This window comes from Calypte anna, chromosome Z (assembly GCF_003957555.1).
Source record: "Calypte anna isolate BGI_N300 chromosome Z, bCalAnn1_v1.p, whole genome shotgun sequence".
NCBI lineage: Eukaryota > Metazoa > Chordata > Aves > Apodiformes > Trochilidae > Calypte > Calypte anna.
Window position 1 is genome coordinate 29,706,267 of NC_044274.1, and position 19,579 is coordinate 29,725,845.

The window sequence follows — 19,579 nt, forward strand, 5'->3', positions numbered from 1 at the left end:
ATCAGAGGTCTGTGGCAGCTTCCCTTTGAAGACAGGCTAAAGAAGTTGGGATTGTTCAGGCTGGAGAAGAGAAGGCTCTGAGCTGACCTTATTGCAACCCTCCAATATCCAAAGGGGCCTACAAGAAATCTGGGATAGGGCTTTTTACACTGGTGTGTGGTGAGAGGACACGGGGAAATGGTTTAAAACTTGAAGAGGGGAGATTTAGGTTAAACATTAGAAAGAAATTCTTTCCTGTGAGTGTGGTGAGACATTGGAACAGATTGCCCAAGAAAGTTGTGTCTACCCCCTTCCTGAAAGTGTTCAAGGCCAGGTGGGATTGGGCCTTGAGCAACCTGATCTAGTGGAAGGTGACCATGCCTCTGGCAGGAGGTTTGGAACTGGATGATCTTAAAGTCCCCTTCCAACACAATTCTGTGGTTCTATGATTCTATGAAAGCCACAACAAGTAAGGACTTTTGAAGGAAACAAGTTTATCCCAAATACTGAACCCTCAGAGAGCAACGCAGTTAAGAAACTCTCATTACCGGATTGTTTTCTGGAAATTACAAAGTCCTCTGCATTCAGACTTCCCACCTACAGCCCTCAATAATTTACAAAAATACATCTCTATTTTCTATGCAATCCAGTTAAAGCAAATGTTCTTGGGCTGAAAAACACAGTTAAGTATTGTTGCTTTAATGTGAATAATTACTTCATAGTATCATCTATAAGTATTGTAATATGCTTCCACGTTGTTACATTAATTATATGAATGGACTTGGCTTTAGAGAACACCAGTCCACACTGAAACTGAAGAAACCAAGGGGACTGAGTTTCCCTGTATACTTGCAGGAATATTCAGTTTCGTAATAGGGATACTTATTTTAAGCCAATGCATAAAATGGTGTTTCACTTTTTCTGTTGGCTGGTTACCAGATCAAAGCAGTAAGGTGTTTGGGCTTGAGCCTTCAAATCATTTGTGGTACAAGAGATTAGGGTCCAAGTAGTTACAACACAAATGAGATTCAAACACAGAGAAAGTGAGGAAGGAGGGAGTTAAACATACTTATCTTACTGTCACACTGTCCTTTAAGATGATTTCATCTTGACCTGAGTTAAAGCACTGCAAAGATGCTGAAAGTAGGGCACATGCTAGAACACAAAAGGGGCAATACGCAATCTTCTACCTTGATCCTAAAAAGCATTTTTTTGTGTGTGAAGAGAAGTAGATCAGATACAATCCCAAATTTCCAGCTTCTGTGAATTTCTCCGATGTGACTGGGGGAGGTTCCCATCTCAATAGTATTGATAGCATCTTGCCCTAGAGTAGAGGTATAAAGGGTTCACAGCACACTGATTATATTTCAGAAAGGAATATTTTAACTTCTTCTCTCCCTGTTTACTCAATTTTTGTCAATTTATCTCCTTTTTTAAGTCTTCTGAATTATTCTGAGGTGTATGAACTTAATTGTCTGAGTGCTTTTTACATTTAATTTTGGTCCCTTCATTTGCAAAGGTTTGTTTTCATAATTTGGCTATATAACTGTAAGCTTTTTAAAATGTGCTCTGATTCCATTTTATGCCCTCATACTCCATGAATTTTGTACCAGCTGATGATTCAGGTTAAAAAAAACATTGGCACTATAACTTTTGGGGTGACAGAGATGATATATATTGAAAGAACAAGACACAGGTATGAAGAAACTCTGTCTCAGGTCTCAAAGAATTCTTTTAGTAGAAGTTCAGTGGGTTTTGGGGTTTTTTCCATGTGAAAAAATACAAAGAAATACTTGTGCATTTAGACTACTTTTTTACATTTGGCTAGTGCTGAATGATTACAGCAGTATGTCCAGTTACTAAGTAATGCATGCATTTTTGGTTTAGAATTCTTTGGGATATTTTGTATGTCACTTTATCATACTTTGCTTTTTCCAAGACTTTATTTTACTTTTCCAGTAGTATTTTTTTTCTTTTACTTTTCCAGTAGTAGCTATCATGAAAAGATGAACAGGGTGGTGGACCATTAAAGCAAATAGTCAGATAGTTTTCTGTACATACAGAATGTACCATAACCACACATACTGACCCAAATCACTAGCCAAAGGAGGGAGGCATTAAGAGAAGTAGCATATTTATAATTTCTTTTTTCTTCATAAGGAGAGATTCTGCTGTGCTCAAAGTATGTGCCTCTTTTCAGGATTAATTCCTTATACTGCACAGGAACACTGTGAAATAGTGATGTCAAGCAAATTGTATCTGTGACAAAAACAATGGAATTCAAATAAAAGAAGGCAGGGAAATAGCTTAATAAAAATATTTATTAAAAAAAGATCCCATCTACATCATCTGGCTCTACTAAGTAAGCAAAACGCTGAGTGTGACTATGGTAATCAGGATGCAAACAACTAGTCCCATGAGCAGAATAATTCGGCAATATTTGGAATGCTTTTTTTCTCTCTCTTTCTTTTTTAACAAGGTATCATACCCAGGAGTATAAATATCCCCCATCCAGAACTGAAGATCATTAGGATTTTCCTAAAAGAAAAATCAGAAAATGAACTCAGTTCCACTCTTTTGCACATAAATCATTAGAACATATCCAGAAGTATTTTGGCTTTCACCAGATAATGATTAATTAGTTTAAACACAGCACAAACATAAGAAAATTTTGCTTAAACATAGGTTGTTGTTCATCAACAACATCAACATGCCAGATTCTTCAAATATTCCTCTGGATAAAATGGAAACCACACTTTATGGCCAGGAAACAAATGTAAGACATCAGCCATTGAAATGTGATTTAAAACCCAGAAGAAACCATGCTGTCTTCTCAAGAAGAGATGTCAATTTATAAACACAGATCTGAGTCCCTTTCCAAAAAAGAGAACAGCACAAAAAATCTCACAAAAGTGATCCTAAAAGTCATTCATACCAACCCACATGCAGGAAGGATCCTGCATACTGTGGATAAGGCCAGGAAAAACATATGTTATTTGATAACAGAATAATGTTATGAAAAGTTATTAAAGTGTGCATATAGTACGTAAGTACCTTATTTATGGTTCTTCCTTATATAAATGAGGAAGCAGAGTTGTGAGGTGCTGCAGTTTAAGACTTTCTCTTGTCACAGAGGTCATATTCTGCAGAACTGAAATTCCTCAAGTCTAACCAGAAACATAGACTCCTTTTCCTGATCAGACTCATGTTAGTGTCATATCTGAACCAGAAAATACATTCATATTTATTTCTGGAATACCACCAGAACAAACAAGTAGGCTGCACAGTGGTTCATTCACATACCACATGGCTTATAGAAATTCACTTTTTCAAACACAGTGCAACAGCATGTTACCTTTATGTGACTGGCCAAGTCAGAGTGCAGTGAGTGTCTGTCATAGTCTTTCACAGTCCAGGAAGGTGTCTTTTTTTTCTCCTCCCAGTCATAATCCACCTGATTATCAATATACAAGGGGTTGCTTTTGACTGTGGATTTCAAGGTGTTGAGTGTAATGTGTTTCCCAAGGGCTTCATCTGTCATTTCTTGGCTGACCCCTTTCGTGTCTAAGCCCGGCAGCTCCATGAAATTTCTCTTTTCTCTCTGTAAGGCATAAGTTAGACCAGAAGCTGGCTTTCATCTTCATTTACCTATGATGCAAGCCCTGTTCCAACACCATCCTTTGTAATAGAATAGAATTTTTAAAATTACACTTGCAATGCTTTTTTCTGTTCTGTCACATATTTACAGATGGAGCCCAACTGTTCACTCTGGGTGGGTTTCTTCCTTTCGGGGAAAGCATGTGGGTACAATCTGAACATTAAGCTATTTTGCAAATATTAACTGACATTATAATGCCCACTAAAAGCAAGGTTCTGCTTTAGCAAAACAGTGTTATGGAGCACTTTGGTAGAAGAGGCAGTTCTGATGAAAGCCATGGCTGTATGATGCTGAAGTAAAGCTGCAAGGACAAAGCAGAATGAAGTACAGTGGTAGCAGCTGTGTAAGTGCAGCTGCAACTCTCTCTGTAGGTGTGTGGTTTTGCAGCTTTGTTCATGTTGTTGAATGCTAGACCACTGTCAGGGTGTCAGATGCCCTTCATTCAGCTGAGGGTCCTTAATTCAGGTACTGTCAGAACTCAAAGTAATTAAATATCTGAGCAGCCTCACAGCAATAACAATCATGAAATCCAACCTTTTAGAACAGGGGGGTGGCAAGGGAGGAGGACAGACAACCCCGGTGGGATCACCTTCTTGGAGTTATCCCAAGATGCTGCTTAACACATCAGCCTCTTCAAGAGCCGTTAAGTTGGTAGTTAGCATCTTTTTCAATCAGTACTCTCCCATGCAAGCTGTTCAACATTTTGGTCCACCACAACCTTCTGTCTCAGAGACTGAATTAATTGGTCACCAATGTGAGTAAGATTCTTGAGACACCTGTTTCTGGCAGAACCCTTGCCTAACACTAACACCTCTCCCATATCTCAGAACTGCTTCTATAGGACTGTCACAATATGAATTTAGCTTTCCTCATTAGCCAACACCACTTCCTCATTAACACCTTTGTGCTTAGGAACTTTATGGTGAGACAAGGGGAGCCTTCACCTGACCTGGTGGCCCTGTGGTGGGTATGCTGCAAATGGGGCACACCCCAGCTCTCTTCCTCCCTCAGAAATCACAAAGGTGAGGGCAGCTCCTGCTGCCAGACTCCTATAAAGTGAGCGCCCATCATAAACATCTGATCAAGAGGATGAGACCTGAGAAACTTCTTCCCATGAAAGGGTGTCTTCCACCCAATATTTCACTTACATTGAGATCACTCTTACGGTGTCATGGGCGTGATGCTGGTATGGGCATGTCCTACTCCTCCTTCCACCTTTCTTGTGGGAGACCAGGGAATCCCACCTCCTCCTACATACTCTCTCTGGGAGCTGCTGGGATCCCAGATAAGCCAGTGCAGGTTGTGAAGCTGATAGCAAGGAAGTTACCTGATACATGTCATCACCTACTTGATGCCTCGGTGCTTGTGCACATGCATAGATGTGTGAGTTGTTCTGGGGCAGTTCAGTGTAGAAGCAAGTGGGAGGACTGGTTTCCTTCAGGAAGGAAAGGTGGAGAAAACAGGGGTCGTTGTCTATGAAACCCTAGGAGGAAATATTATGCTGGCATTTTTATCACTAAATCATGCACAAGTGACTAAGCATGTTTCCAATCAAAAATTACAATTGGTAAGTGCATGAGTTCTCAGTGCCCTCTCAGTCCCCCTATTAGTACATAGTTTCTATATGTCATTCCTTAGCCTTGATAGATCCCCTGACAGTATTACTCTTTGCATTGTAGCTCCAGCTGGCACTTGAAGCCCTCTGGGTTATACTGGATAGATTTCAGCTGAGCTGGTTGTTTTAACTGTACTTTCTTTCTGACCGAATTATTTTATATTATTTTATTTTATTTTATTTTATTTTATTTTATTTTATTTTATTTTATTTTTAAATTTTATCTTATGTATTTCTTATTGGAAAATTTGTCATTGACTATAATGATACTTCCCTCAGGCTTGCTAGAGAGCTGAATTTGGAGCACATTTTGTTAAGGAATGCAAACTGGGTCATCAGGGAATGCTCAGTCTCCTTAGGCCAAAATGTGAAAAGAATGGAACTTGACAGTAATTTATAAAGCTGTTTTAAATAAAATGCTATAAAACTTGGAGTAGATGGCATGGTGCAAACTTTACTCATAGAGAGAGTGCTTTGTGGCAAAATTTTTTGCCTCTTCCATCTACGCTACCTTCTCTTTCATGGACATGAGCATGTCATAGCCTGGAGCAGAGGTAGAGAGGGAATAGCACACAAGGGGCAATAGGGTTTTACTGTGAGAACTAGGCTGTAACTTGGGGTAGGATGTAGTTGGTGGAAATATTAGAGAACAGACATTGAAGTGCCAAGTTAATTGGGAGAATATACTGGACTGCAGGCAAATGCTTGGTTTCAAAACTTGTCCCGTAGTTATGGCCAAGAAACCAGTTAGGGAAAAGAGAAGCCTGAAAACACATTAAAAAAAACCAACACAAACTCTTTAGGTCCAAGAGGTAATATAGAGAAATACGAAGAATATTGCATGAAATGTATGAGGAAACAGAAAATTAGATAATAGTTAGATAATGCTAGTATTAATTGTAGCAAAAAATGCACATTTTTTCTTTTAAGATTCAAAATATCTCCCTAGAGTTTTCGAAGACTTCTATGTTATCATTCTGAATAATGAAGGAAATATTCAAAGAAAGAGAAAAGTACTGTAAACTTAGCTACTTATATGCATTACAGAATTTACTCAATATACACTGTGTACAAGAAGCTAGTGTGAAAGAGTGTGGAACTGATGAAATCAAAGGCAATTTTACTATTCTCTGAATGGAAGGAGAAATAACAAATTTCCAAACACCAGTAATTATGAAAAACTCTTAAGAAACCATAATTTAAATGTGCTGAGGAAATAGTAATTTAACAACATTAAAAATGCTCAACTCTGAAAACTCATAACTATATTTCATGTACATAGAGCTTATGATCAAGAAAGCTGTTACATAATTGGTGTTTCACTGGGAACAATTTGTCCCACTTTGACAGACCCAGACAGCTGTCTTGTACAAAAGGAAGGTTATGTACAAACTATGGAGATCTATAAAGATTAAATGTTAATTCCATCCTTGAGGCAGCGCTTACTTCATGGGTTTTTCTTGCTGAGTATTTCATAATGCAAATTATGCATATAGAAGCATCGAAACATAGAATAGAATCAGCTGGGTTGGAAAGGACCTCTGGGATCATCAAGTCCAACCCCTGACCCACTACCACTGTGGTTACCAGACCATGGCACTTAGTGACACATCCAGCCTTACCTTAAAAACCTCCAGGAACACAGAATCCACCACCTCCCTGAGCAGACAATTCCAGTGCCTGATCACCTGCTCTATGAATAATTTCTTCCTAATATCTAACCCAAACCTCTTCCATAGTCTGTAAGCTCTCTTTTTTACTCTAATTTCCTCCAAAATCTCCTTGTTCAGCCAGACCAGTTGTCATCCCCTCCAGCTTGCCTTTCATCACACAGGGACAGACTGCTCCTGCGCATTCAAGACTTCCTTCTTGAAGTATTCCCATCCCTCCTGGACCTCTTTGTTTTTAAGGGCTGTTTCCCAGGGTACACTCTGAAACAGACTTCTGAATAGGCCAGGATCTGCCCTCTGGAATCCCAGCATAGAGTTTTTATTGTTGGCCCTCCTTGCATTCCTGAGTATTGAAAACTCTATTATTTCATGGTCACTGTGCCCCAGACAGCCTCTGACCACTACATCTCCCACCAGCCCCTCTTTGGTTGTGAACAGAAAGTCTAGTGGGGACCCATCCCTGGTGGGCTCATTTACCATCTGGAGCAGGAAATTATACTCTCTATGTTCTAGGAATCTCCTAGACTGCCTCTTCTCTGTTGTGTGGAGTTCCCAGCCGACACCCAGCAGGTTAAAGTCACCCAAGAGAAAAAGGGCTTGCAATTTGGAGACATCTGCCAGCTGCTTGTAGAATAATTCATTACACTCATTGTCCTGGTTGGGTAACATCTATCAGCCTTGTTGGCCTTCCCTCTGATTTTGACTCACAGGCACTCAACCTCATTGTTACTGACCCCGAGTTCTACAGAGTCAAGAGACTCTCTAACATACAGAGCCACCCCTCCTACCTTGTCTGTCCCTTCTGAGGAGCTTGTAGCCATCCATGGCAGCACTCCAGTCATGTGAGTCATCCCACCACGTTTCTGTGATGGTGACTACATCAGAGCTTTCCTGCTTCACGATGGCTTCCAGATCCTCTCGTTTGTTACCCATACTGTGTGCATTGGTGTACGTGCATTTGAGTTGCGAGAATATATATATAGGTATCTTATAATATATAATTAAAATGATAAATGTATTTGTACTGCTAGGAAACATTTTAATCTCATTTTTACCTTCACTTCATCTATTTGATCCTTCTGTTGTCATTATTGTTAGCACTGAAACTTTCTGAGAGCCTAAGCATTCTTTCCTCAATCTGGGATGTGAGACATCAAACTAATCAACCACCAAAACCAGGTCACCAACAAATAAGAGTAGGCCTTGGTGTCAAGCCCATCTACCTGAAAGATGAGATCAAAGAAACACCTAAAATGTCAAGAAATTTACTTCCTGGAAGCCAAGTTTTTCTTCTCCCTCTGCCCAACAAAGTTAATTCCTCTTGTCCATGGCCAGCCACAGTCTCCAGTTGAAGCTGGTGGAGCTACACATTGAAAATGAAAAATGCTGTTGATGGGTAGCTAGACGAGGTTTTAACCAAGGAAGTCTTTAATAAACTTAAGGCCACCAGATACTACAAGATTTGTTTACAACAAAGTCCTAAATCCTAATGTCAGTGGGTAAGAGGGTGATGATTATATTTGCATGTTATTTGTTTAATAACACTGTGAAAGACTTGTAACAAACCTTTGAGGACTCTCCCAGCAACGGGAAGGGCGTTTTTGTGATGCAGAGATGTGTTGCTGCAGACAAAAAGTCTGACAGAAAAAACCTGCTGCTAGGTAGTAACCCAAGAAGCCTTGTGTTAGTTTTAACAACTCTATTGCTGGGCATTTGCTCAATAAAAACAGGCTCACTGATCAGAATAAATAATTATCAGCTTTTCAAAATTTCCTGAAAAAATCTGATCTCATAGTGGATGCTGTGAAAAGCAATCAGAAAGTCAGGTGTAATCAAGGGTAGGCTAGCAGATCTGAGTGAGAGTAGGACTCACAGCTGACATCAAGGATTCCTGAGAAGGCAAATTTTCTTATTGAAGGAACTGAAGGGGACTGGAATTGCTTGTCGGAGATATATAGCATCATAGAATCATAGTTGGAAGGGGCCCATTAGGATCAAGTCCAACTCCTTTCCCTTTTTAGAACATACCCAGAATCACACCATGTGCCTGAGAGCATCATGCAAATGTTTCTTAAACTCAGGCAGGCTTGGCTCTCTGACCACTTCCCAGGGGACCTTGTTCCAGTGCTTGACTGCCCCCTAGGTGAAAAACCTTTTGCTGATATCTAACCCAAACCTCTCCTGAATCAGCTTTCCCTGAGTCCTGCCTTTGGTCACAGGAGTGAAGAGATCAGTACCTGCCCAATTTCTTCCCCTCATGAGGAAACCTTAGACTGCAATGGTGTTGTCCTTCAGCCTCCTTTTCTCCAAGCTTAACAATAAAAGTGAGCTCAGCTGCTGCTCATAAGTCATCTCTTCCAGAACTTTCCCCATCCTCATGGCTCTCCTTTGGCTATATCAATAGCTTGATATTTTTTTTTATAGTGTGGTGCCCAAAATTGCATGCAGTACTCAAAGTGATATATGTCATCACCAGATACTACAAAACAATCTGGGATGCCACCTGACATGTATAGGAAGGAGATCAGTAAATCATGAACACTTAGGCAGAAATGACAGGAATATTCAGAGAAAAGGAGGCATTTACATTGACTATTTTAATTTTGCAGCATATACTCTAATCAGGAAAGCTGTTTCAGTTTACCTGATACTGAAGAGGAAAGTAAGGAGAATGAGCAGCAACTTTTTAATTAGCTGCTTTTTATAGTGGAAATGAATTTTGAAATATATAGGTGGATAAAACATATAAGTGATTATGTGCACTTGAATTACAGTGATTGCCAAATAAAGGTATGGAAGAGGCACAAACATGCCACTGATAAATCATTTCCCACAGGGATGCCATAATAATGATAATTTCTGAAAATATCTGAAGAGGGAATTGAGGCTACTCTCAAGTTTTCACAACATGTGTGTAAGTCATGCACATTTGTTCTGAAATAAATTCTCTTTTGCCACTCCCAGCCTTCCCATTTTGTTTTCTGAATTAACTGATCTTTAATCCCATTAACTCTTTCATCTTAGTGAAACACATGCTATTCATGCACCATTAGTTCTCCACTGTGTCATCTTGTTTATTCTAATGTCTGAAAATCATCAGTTCTTTTCCTTTATTTGATTGTCAGCAAAAGGCAAAAAATGAGGCAAACCTATAAGGGAGGGAAAATACAACACTATGAATCATACCTGGACAGACTGAAAGCTTGAATTCACTAATGACTACACTTTGTAAGAATAGGTTGTGCCCTAGGTTTAACATTTAATAAACATACCACATTGAAATCTACATTTCTGGAAGCATAGTGAGCAAAGACATTTCCTTTGAAATTACCATCCTGGAACTGGGAGCAGAGTTCCAGGAAAACCTTCTCAGTGGTGGTGACGGGCAGAGCACAAGTTGAAAAAGCACAGGTTCTTCACATATTTTCAGTACTCCCCCAGTTCTGCAGCTCTGGCTTGATGACAGTGTGTCTTGTTAAATGACAATGGGGAGAAGCATCCCTGCTGCAGAGGAGGCTCTGTGTGTGGTTGCTCCCCTTCTACACAAAAGACCAGCTAAACTGGGGTGGGGATTGAGGCCAGCATTTCACCATACCCATTGTTTGGGATTTTACAGGCCCCTCCCCTTGGTTAGGGCTCTCTGCATAAAAGCAAATGGGTGACCATGAATGCCCATCTTCCAGCTCTCCTTGGGGAACTGCCAGCACAAATTATACAATCTGAGAAGATGTGGCTGGAGGCACTAGGGCAGGCAGAGGGAAGGGTGTCTGGGGTGGAGAAGAGGCATGGGAAGGTAAGGAGAGGTCATGTAAGCAAATGTCAGGAGAGGGAGGACTTTTGCATGTGGACAAGGACTGAAATCGATTTACAGAGGGAAAGGGCTTGGGAAGCTGATGGGAAGAAATGTCTGAGACAGGAGAAGTAGAACTGCAAGTGATGGGACACTGTAGGGATCTCCCCCAGCCACCCGCCCCCTCACCACCCTGTTGAGATTTATTTGGCTCCCACTCGTCATTACTCTGTGGAATTTGACCCTCACCCTAAGGCCATCAGAATGCAGACCCTTCTCCATCCCTTTAATTGCTTATGTGTGTCTCCATCACTTGACAAGAACCAGACCTTGGAGCTTTTGCTAATGCCAGGGGTGGGGAAAGGCGAGGAGCTCCCCAGGCAGTAGGAAAAGCATGATGTGGAGCAGCAAGTGGGGCCAAGAGGGGTGTAAGTTGCTGCAGCATGCTGTTGATCTAGACACGAATTTCTCCTTCATCCAGTATGTCCAGGAGCCCTACTAGGCAGCACACATTTACATTTTTTACCATGAAACTGGTACTATCTTTGTTTTACAACTTGAATAAATAGTATGTTTCACACTTCCAGAAGCTGTCAGCCACGGTAACAGGAAAGCTGAAGTAGAATGAGAACAACAAAGCAAAATAAAGAGGAAGCTACAGTGAACTATAAGCTTGTGAGACACTAGCATGAATATCTGATCCTCTCTCTAGTATGCCTTTTTGTGAGGTTTGAGGGATATAACCTAACTTGCAGACTTAGGTCTTCGTTTATTTGTTGGGGTTTTTTCCTTTTTCTTATTTCTTTGGAGAGCACATTCCATTTGCTCTTTTAGAACAATTAATTAGTATATTACATCAGCAGACTAGAAAATTCTATGAAAATTTTACAGTGAGGATTATGTACTCAAATTAAGTCAGCAGACTGCCCTGAAGACAGGAAATGTTCTCTTGGAGCCTGATCCTCACTGAAGTCAAAGGGAAAACTTACAGGCATATTAGTGATGCAGATTCAGAGATGCAGGAAGCTGAATCCACAGGTGAAGTGTCAACCTCATGTCATTTCAAGGTAGAATAATCAGGAATAAAACTTAAGCCTCTTTTAGACCTCACCTGTGAATAGATCTTGTTGTGCCACTGCTGCACTCCAGGTAAAGCTGCTTCTGGTAATTTTGCCAGGCTGACTTGCAGAAAGGCAGATTTTTTCTCTAAAGACTTCACCTCCAGTTGCAGGAATTTATCAGGATGGTTGTTGTTTGGCAAACTAGAGAAGTCCATGTTTCTGTGCCCTACAGTAATGATGAAACCAGTCCCAGCTTCTGCTTCCTGACTGTGCAGACTCTTTCTATTATTAATGTCGTGAAGAAGGATACAACAGTTAACTGAAACTCTATCTGACCCCTGTCTGGTGTCAGGCTCACTTACCTCATCTGCCAATAATAAAAGATTGTTTAGAATCAGCAGGGAAGACAGGGCACATTTCTGTAAGTGTGTAGCTTAAGTTTTCAAGCTGAGTGTCCATTTTGATAGTTACATATCTGCTCACCGAAGGTAACAGAGTACCACTGAGTAGTAGACGCATGAGACACTTAAATGCACACCAGAACTTCCTCATGTGACCTGCCAAAAATGTCAAGCTGACAATACTTCAAAGTAAGCTTTTTTCCCCCAGAAAACTAGAAGCAGCTCTCGGTGCAAAGCAAGTCCTCCTCTTCTGTGGTAGTACTAGGAGGCTAAATTGTACTCTGTGGGCCAGTACCACTTACTGTGACAGTAGTGACACGCACTTCTTTGAGATCAGGGGTTTCTTTCACAGTTTATTCTTCTTGACCCTGGGAAATATTATATTCTTTCAAATATTTGATAATAGAAGTTTTCAGGGAATTGATTCTGTCATTCAACTGAACAGAATAAACTCTTAATGATTTGAATGATAGTAGCCTCAGACCCTTTGCTTTTATAATTTCATTTTGAGATTTGGTATTTTCATAATCATTTTATAAGTCTTAAGTTCTTTTGACTTTCAGCTAATGAAATTCCCCTACTCATCATGGCCATTTCTTACAACCGGTAAACATATTCTTCTCGCTTCCATTTTAACCTTTTCTTTTCCTAACCTCTCTTTTTCTATATTTCCACAGAGGATAGGCCTTTGAAAGTTCATTGTCTGAAATCCAGGAAATCTTAACTTTGGGCCAAATCACTACTGAGAATTAAGCTATAAAGAAAATTTCAGTCTTGTATTTAGACCAGAGAATCAGACCAATCTATTTTCCTTACAGAAGACTGATGAAATTTAAAAATAAAACCAAACCAGTAAGCTTCTAAAATATTACTAACGCAATAACCTAATGTAATATGTTAACACTTTGATATAAACATTAGTTAAATCCCTTAACCATTTAGAAAGCTCATTATTTTTCTTGCAAATACTGGCAATTATTTTACAGCACACCTGTTAAAAATTATTATTCTGTCACCTTTCAAGTAGATACTCAGAATATTTGAGCAGTCACAAAAGAGGAACTAGTGACCATGTTTTTGCATTTGCTTGCTTGCTTCTGGGGAACCTACTGTAACATTTAGAACTATTTATCCCCAGTGTAATGACACCCTGAAACCTTTACGGGGCACCCTAAGGGACTGCCATGAAGCTGCTGTTTTAGCCTTACTATGACATGTTGTTTCCCTTTTCTCCTGTGCAGAACTACAACAATAAAAATTTGTGCTCTATAATAGCTGGAAATATATAACTATGCCTTCTTTCTTTAACAAATGTAACCTTTTGCATGCCTCTGAACACGGGATTCTTTTGTGCTACTGCAGCATATGATGTGTCTGTGTGAACTCACCTACCCCACTTTTTTTATTAAACACGACCTGAGAACATAAAAAACATTTTACTTTATTAGACACCCTGAGCCCAGGATCTAACACTGTGTTTGAAAAAGTCAAGAAGAGACTCCGAACACCTGGTTCATTTCTGCAGTTTGTTGTTCTTTTACTTTCCCAGAAAATACACAAATTTTTGTATTACAGTGTCTCTTCCCAGGCCTTTTACTGTGTATCTGTGAACTAGATAACGCTAAATTTGTCTAATTGCTTTCAAACCTCCTTGTACTAGCTCCCCGAGAAGCAAGCCACCTGTCTTAAGTGGTTACTTTCATGTGTTTTATGTTCCACGGGTAGGAATAGCATTGTGATCTGCCAGTCCTCTGGCAGAGTGGCTGTTTGAAAGAACAACTTATGCACCATGGCAAGCAGTCCTGCTATTTCCCATTTGTATTCTTTCAGGAATCTCACATGATGGTGAGCTTAGATACCTGTCACACCTATTTGGTATTACATTCTTATATGTTTTCTTCAGCTTGATATAGTTTCTCAGCAAAGGGCAACACAAATAAACCACTGATCTTCCCTTTCATAACTCCACTATCCCCAAGTATTCCTTACACACCTGTGCCATCACTTGGCTCCACTGACATCCTGACTGGCTTCCTGCTTTTGTTGTATTTTAATTCCTTTTTACTATTAGTTTTAGCATCTTTTCTACAGAGCTCAGAAAGGACTTGCTATTCTTAATTTCTGCTCTTAATTTTCAGTTTACAATTGACCTGCTAGACTTTAAGATCTCCTCATTCAGGCAAACTTTTAAATATTTAATATATTTTTAGAATTAAAAAATGGCTGCTTCTCTTATGAGTGAAGACATCAATGAAAATCAAATGAAAAAAACCACAAATAACCAAAACCTAAACCACATTCTCCAGAAAAAAGCAGGAAGTTATCTCCAGAATAAATTAAAAAGGCAGTTATTTTTTTAATATATGAAAGATATGAGATGAAGCACATTTGTAGCCAACAAACATCTATCTGGGAAGAAGTAAGCCCACAGTGCACCAGCTTAGCACAAGCCCCATACACAGCTAAATCCCACTTTGTCCAACAAAATAGAGTGCAAGTGTGATTTAATTAGCAGAAAGGCCAACTTTAACCCTTGTGAGCAGGAGTGAATTTCACGTTTAGCTGTCAGCCCAACTTGACTGATGTGACATTTGTTACCTGAAGTTTTACATAATCATTAGGCTAGAAGGAAAACATCAATGCAGAGGAATTGCAGGTGAAAAAGAAAGACCAAATCCAAAAAGTAAACTTGTGTGGAAATGTCTACAAGAGCAGAAGGCTATTGCTTCCCTGAACACAGCTGGAAAGTGCTGCCTGCTGCCATGAGGGGCTGTGGCAGACCTCTGCAGGGCAGACACAAGAACACATAGCACCCAGCATGCTACAGGCTAAGCACTTTTCCAAAACATTCTTAATTTTTTCTAACAAAACAGGTATTTTGGTCTGTGCTGCATAATGGATGTAGAGAGGCAGTAACATAAACTTGTTTCAAAAGCCATGCAGAGAATGAAGAAGGTTTTTTTGCTATATGGACACAAAAGTGCTTCCCAGTGATTTATACACATCTAATCAATATCTTTCTACTACTGATGCTGAAGGAAACAAGGCCAGAGCGATCAGCATTATAATATCATCTTTTTACTTACAGAATTAAAAAGAATGTCATTTTATTGTTCCATTCCTAGTTCCCATCAAAAAGTTTTTTTTTTTTTATGGTGCTGTAGAAAAGTGATGGGAGGATGATTTCAGCATAAGCCACTTGTGTTTTCAACAGGTAGAGGTAAAATGTACTTACCCATTTTTTCAGAGATATCCAACAATTTTTTAGTAGCATATTCAGAAGCAGACGAGCAAAACATTCAAAATTGTGTGGATTATATCACTGGCTGATAAAAGACTATCCTCTGGCCACTAGTCTGAAGCCATCTATCCTTCAACTCTCTTTTTAGTTATTGTTGTTTTAGTTACTTAAGTGAGTGCAGGAGTACTTGCAGAATTGGGTACTAGGTAATTAAGAAGAAAATTTAAGTTAATTATTACTTCTTTTGCCTGCCAAAAGCAATAATTCTATTAGACCTTCAAATGTGTCTGTGACATTAAGGATTTATGCCAAACAGCAACAGAAGTGTATGTGAACTGAAACTTTTTAATTACATCAAATACATTTTTACACTCAATGATGTAATTTTTCTTCCTTATTACTTAAAATCAGAAAATAATTTACTTAAAATAATATATAACACATCATAAAGCTGCAGTTTTTAAATGCATAGCAGTAAGATGCCAACCCAAACATTCTGACAATACAACTATTTGAAAGCACATATATTGATTTCAAAGTAATTAAAACTGCAGCTAAGTATTCTTCATGGGTAGAACCAAAGCTGTGATTGAGGGCCTGGTATACTAGAGTCCTGTGGATATTTACACCACTCCTATACTATGTTGACTATGCAGAGAATCAAAAGTAGCAATCACTCAAATAAAAGACACATTTCCTTTTTTGCTTTGAGTGGAAAATATGATCTTCATATAAATTTCTCCACCTGTCCTGCCTTCAAGGTTTGCTATCCTATCCTATACATTTTCAGAGCATGCCTAACGGCCTGCATCACAAAATGAAGGCAGAAGAGCTATCCCTCTCCTCTTATAAAGCTCAGTGGTTACAGAAGTCACCTGGGACAAATAACTTCTCCTCCACCTACTATTACTCTGTTATACCCAACCTTTCACATATCTCAGGTCACTGAGTAGCATGTCTGCCTATAGCTGCAGAAAGGTGCATAAGTCAGGAGGTAAGAGGCATTTGTCTAGGGACTACTTAAGCTCTACCTGCTGTGATGCAGGGCTTGATGGATTCAGTTACCTGACAAAGATGCTCAAACCAAGAAAAATGCAAATAACAAAGGAAGCTTTACTTTTTATTGAAAATGTAAAAATCATGTGAATCATGTACAATATTTTCTCATAAGGAAAATTTTAGCTGTTTCATAATGTTTCACAAAATTGTAAAACATTTGATTTTTATAAAGACTTTTTCATAAAACAAGTATAAAACCGAAGTAGTATTACAAAGCCATTTTCTAAATTGTCAACAGAGAACTGAAAATGTTTAATAGATTAATTTGCACAAGTGGCAGGAGGAAGGACTTTTTCATTTGTTAACCTGCAAGAGGACACATAAAGTTATAGGGGGGCATGTGTTTTTTGCTTCAAAATGTTTCAATCAAGTAGCATGTTAAAACAGTATAGATGTGAATTCATAGGACAGTACAAATTCTAGAACTGTGTTTCTCTACACTACCTCAGTGCAATGGTAATTCAGTGTAAATATCTACAGTGTTTCATTGATTTAATACTTGTGTTCAAGTATGTGTCCATAAGAACAATCAGAATTCCTACTTAGGTATTTTAATTTTTATGTTTATAATATAAGTTACAGTAGATTATCCCCTTCAGTATGTTTCTAAATCAAATGAACTGTATTCACAATATATTCTGTAATAACCTGTTCAATAATGTTAGCTTACTCACCTAAATATCTGTTGCAGAATACACAAGCTCATTCTGTCTCTGAATGCCAAAAATATAGTAAAATTAAAATGGAGATTATTTCCATATACAACAAAACTATTCAGCTAAATTAAAATTCATTCAAGATAATATGACCTTTTTTTCTTTTTTCATTTTCTTTCAACAGAGAGATGACCCTACTGAAAATAGACATTTAAAATATTATTTACTATTTGTTAAGAATTCTGATGAATGTATCAAAAATTGGTCATATAAAAGTTCATTACAGAAATATCAGCATATAAAACAGGTTGGCTGTCTAACCACAATAATCAAGGATAAAAATAAATTAATTTGATTAAATTACATGTAATGTGATAATATTTGGTCTGAATAAGCGTGCGTGCATGTGTGTGTATAAATAGTGATTGCAAAGAGCTGAGAGCCAGACAGCCTAGCAGAGGTCAACTCTTCTGTTGCATTTTTTGCGCATAAAAGTCCCTGCATGTCTCACAGCACCGCTGATACCACCTCATGTCTTGACAGAGGTTCTTCTCTCTTATCACCCTGCAGTACACAGGCCACTGGTCTCCCAGGCACTTGAATGTTAAAGCAGCTGTGAAATAACAACAGAACCAAATATACATGACTGTTACATTTATTAGAGGAGAATCAGGTAGCAAAGGTGATGAAGACACCAGAAGTGTATCTGGGGAACGGAAAGGAGAACAGCTGTAGCTATTCAACTAAAGAAAGAAATCTAAAAATCCTCCTGTAGCCAATATTTGCAAAAAAAAATTTTTTTTTTTAAATTAAATTTACAAACTAGACTAAGTTGCACTGAAACCAATTAGTTCCATGTCACACAGTGGTCTCCTCATCAGACACTGAAGCACATCTTTCTACCTTATACAGAGGTGACCTGGGGCTCGGGTGAGAGCTTTATGGTGACTGCAGAGCCAACTCAGGCAAAGCAGCATGAAGGGGCAGCTCTAGCTGAAACCACCCTCAACCTGAGACTGAAGTTGCCACTGGAAAACCAGGAAGCCTAGCCTGAATAATATATGAAGTGGGTTAACATGGACACATGTAAGAGGATTTTTTTTTTTTTTTAAATCAGGGTCAGGTCCAGGGACATGCAGGAAATAAAGCATGGAGACTGCTGATGGTTTTCTGATTAGCTTTGGCTCAAGAAATAAAGAGTTCTGTCATGTTGTCAATGGATGGAAATTGAACAAAACTATATCTTACATGATCTTTGTGAAATAATCTGGACCTTTTGTTTTTTCACTTTTCTTTTACAGATGCCACACTATGAGGCACTCATAAAGTTTGAAGACAATTAGCAAGTCTCATGACCCATTTCATAATGCAAGTACATTTTATAGAATTGATGAATGTTAATACATAGGAAAATACACTTGCCCAGGCCCAACTGTCACATTTTATGCTTCTAAAATATACAAAACTGCAGGGTTTCTCTCCTCTCCAAATATAATAAAAAATGTTGGATATTTTTTTCAAAATTGTCTTCCAATACATGGGTCTGATTGCATCATCCTTTTAGCCACTCCTGATGGGTCTTCCCCCCTCCATGTAAATGTCTGGGTGTTACCTTCATGTCTTTCATGTTTGATCTTCACCCAGTTATTTAAGTTGTTCTATTAGTAGTGTTAGTATGCTTTCCGACTGTGGGAACCCCTGACTACCAAATTCTCCCCAGAAACCTTCCAAAATGCAGGGACATCACATTAGCCTGAAAATCCACTACTTGGTACACTATCCCTCTTCCCACAGTTGTTATAATGAATTGTTTTTTTAATAGCAATCATAACATTCAGATGTAGAAGCCTGATTTCTCCTTGTATGCCTGTGGTACAAATCACACATATTTTCATGTGTATTGTCATTTTTTTTTTTTTTTCTTGTGAAGCCACCTGTTAATCCACCCATTTTGCTTATAAAAGCCTCTTACTATGAGGGTACCTCAAATTTGGATCTTTGCAGTTATTCAAGATGTAGGACGTATGTGGAATTAATATGGGAAAACTGTGAGAAACAGAGCAAAAGAAATAGACATAATCTAAAAATCATCATAAACATTGAACTGAAAAAGAAGTCAATCTTACAGAAAATTTGATTTACTCTCCTTTTTTTAACAGAAGGATAAGAGAAACTGAGAATGTATTTATCAAAGAGAAGAGATAGTGCTGTCCATATCAGCTTCCACTAACCCCACCTCTAACCCCAAGGGATCTCTACTGCATAATAGTTATGTAACTGGAGGCAAAAATGTTCAATACATTCAATAGAAGCTCTGCATTATGCATTTCAGAGATGCAATGGATTCTGACTCCTGTTGGATTAAATTAACCTGTATATTACTAACATCAGTGCTACATAATCCATTCTCTGGAGAAAACATAACTAAATCTTTTTTTGTGCCCTTCAT

General features: G+C 38.7%; 2 protein-coding genes across 2 annotated transcripts in view; both read right to left on the reverse strand.

Annotated features, from left to right (window-relative positions):
• Nucleotides 1–2,337: 2,337 nt before the first annotated feature.
• MINAR2 (membrane integral NOTCH2 associated receptor 2) lies at nucleotides 2,338–11,988 on the reverse strand. The gene is made up of 3 exons (XM_030467880.1): nucleotides 11,824–11,988; nucleotides 3,335–3,580; nucleotides 2,338–2,517 (listed from the first exon to the last, which is right to left on the reverse strand). The coding sequence occupies exons 1-3, from the start codon at nucleotides 11,986–11,988 to the stop codon at nucleotides 2,338–2,340; spliced, it is 591 nt and encodes a 196-aa protein (XP_030323740.1).
• A 5,603-nt stretch (nucleotides 11,989–17,591) lies between these two features.
• ADAMTS19 (ADAM metallopeptidase with thrombospondin type 1 motif 19) overlaps nucleotides 17,592–19,579 on the reverse strand; it is a 113,624-nt gene continuing 111,636 nt past the window's right edge. The window contains exon 23 of the mRNA XM_008503354.2: nucleotides 17,592–17,743. Coding sequence (XP_008501576.2) covers nucleotides 17,592–17,743 — 152 coding nt within the window. The remainder of the gene's footprint in view (nucleotides 17,744–19,579) is intronic.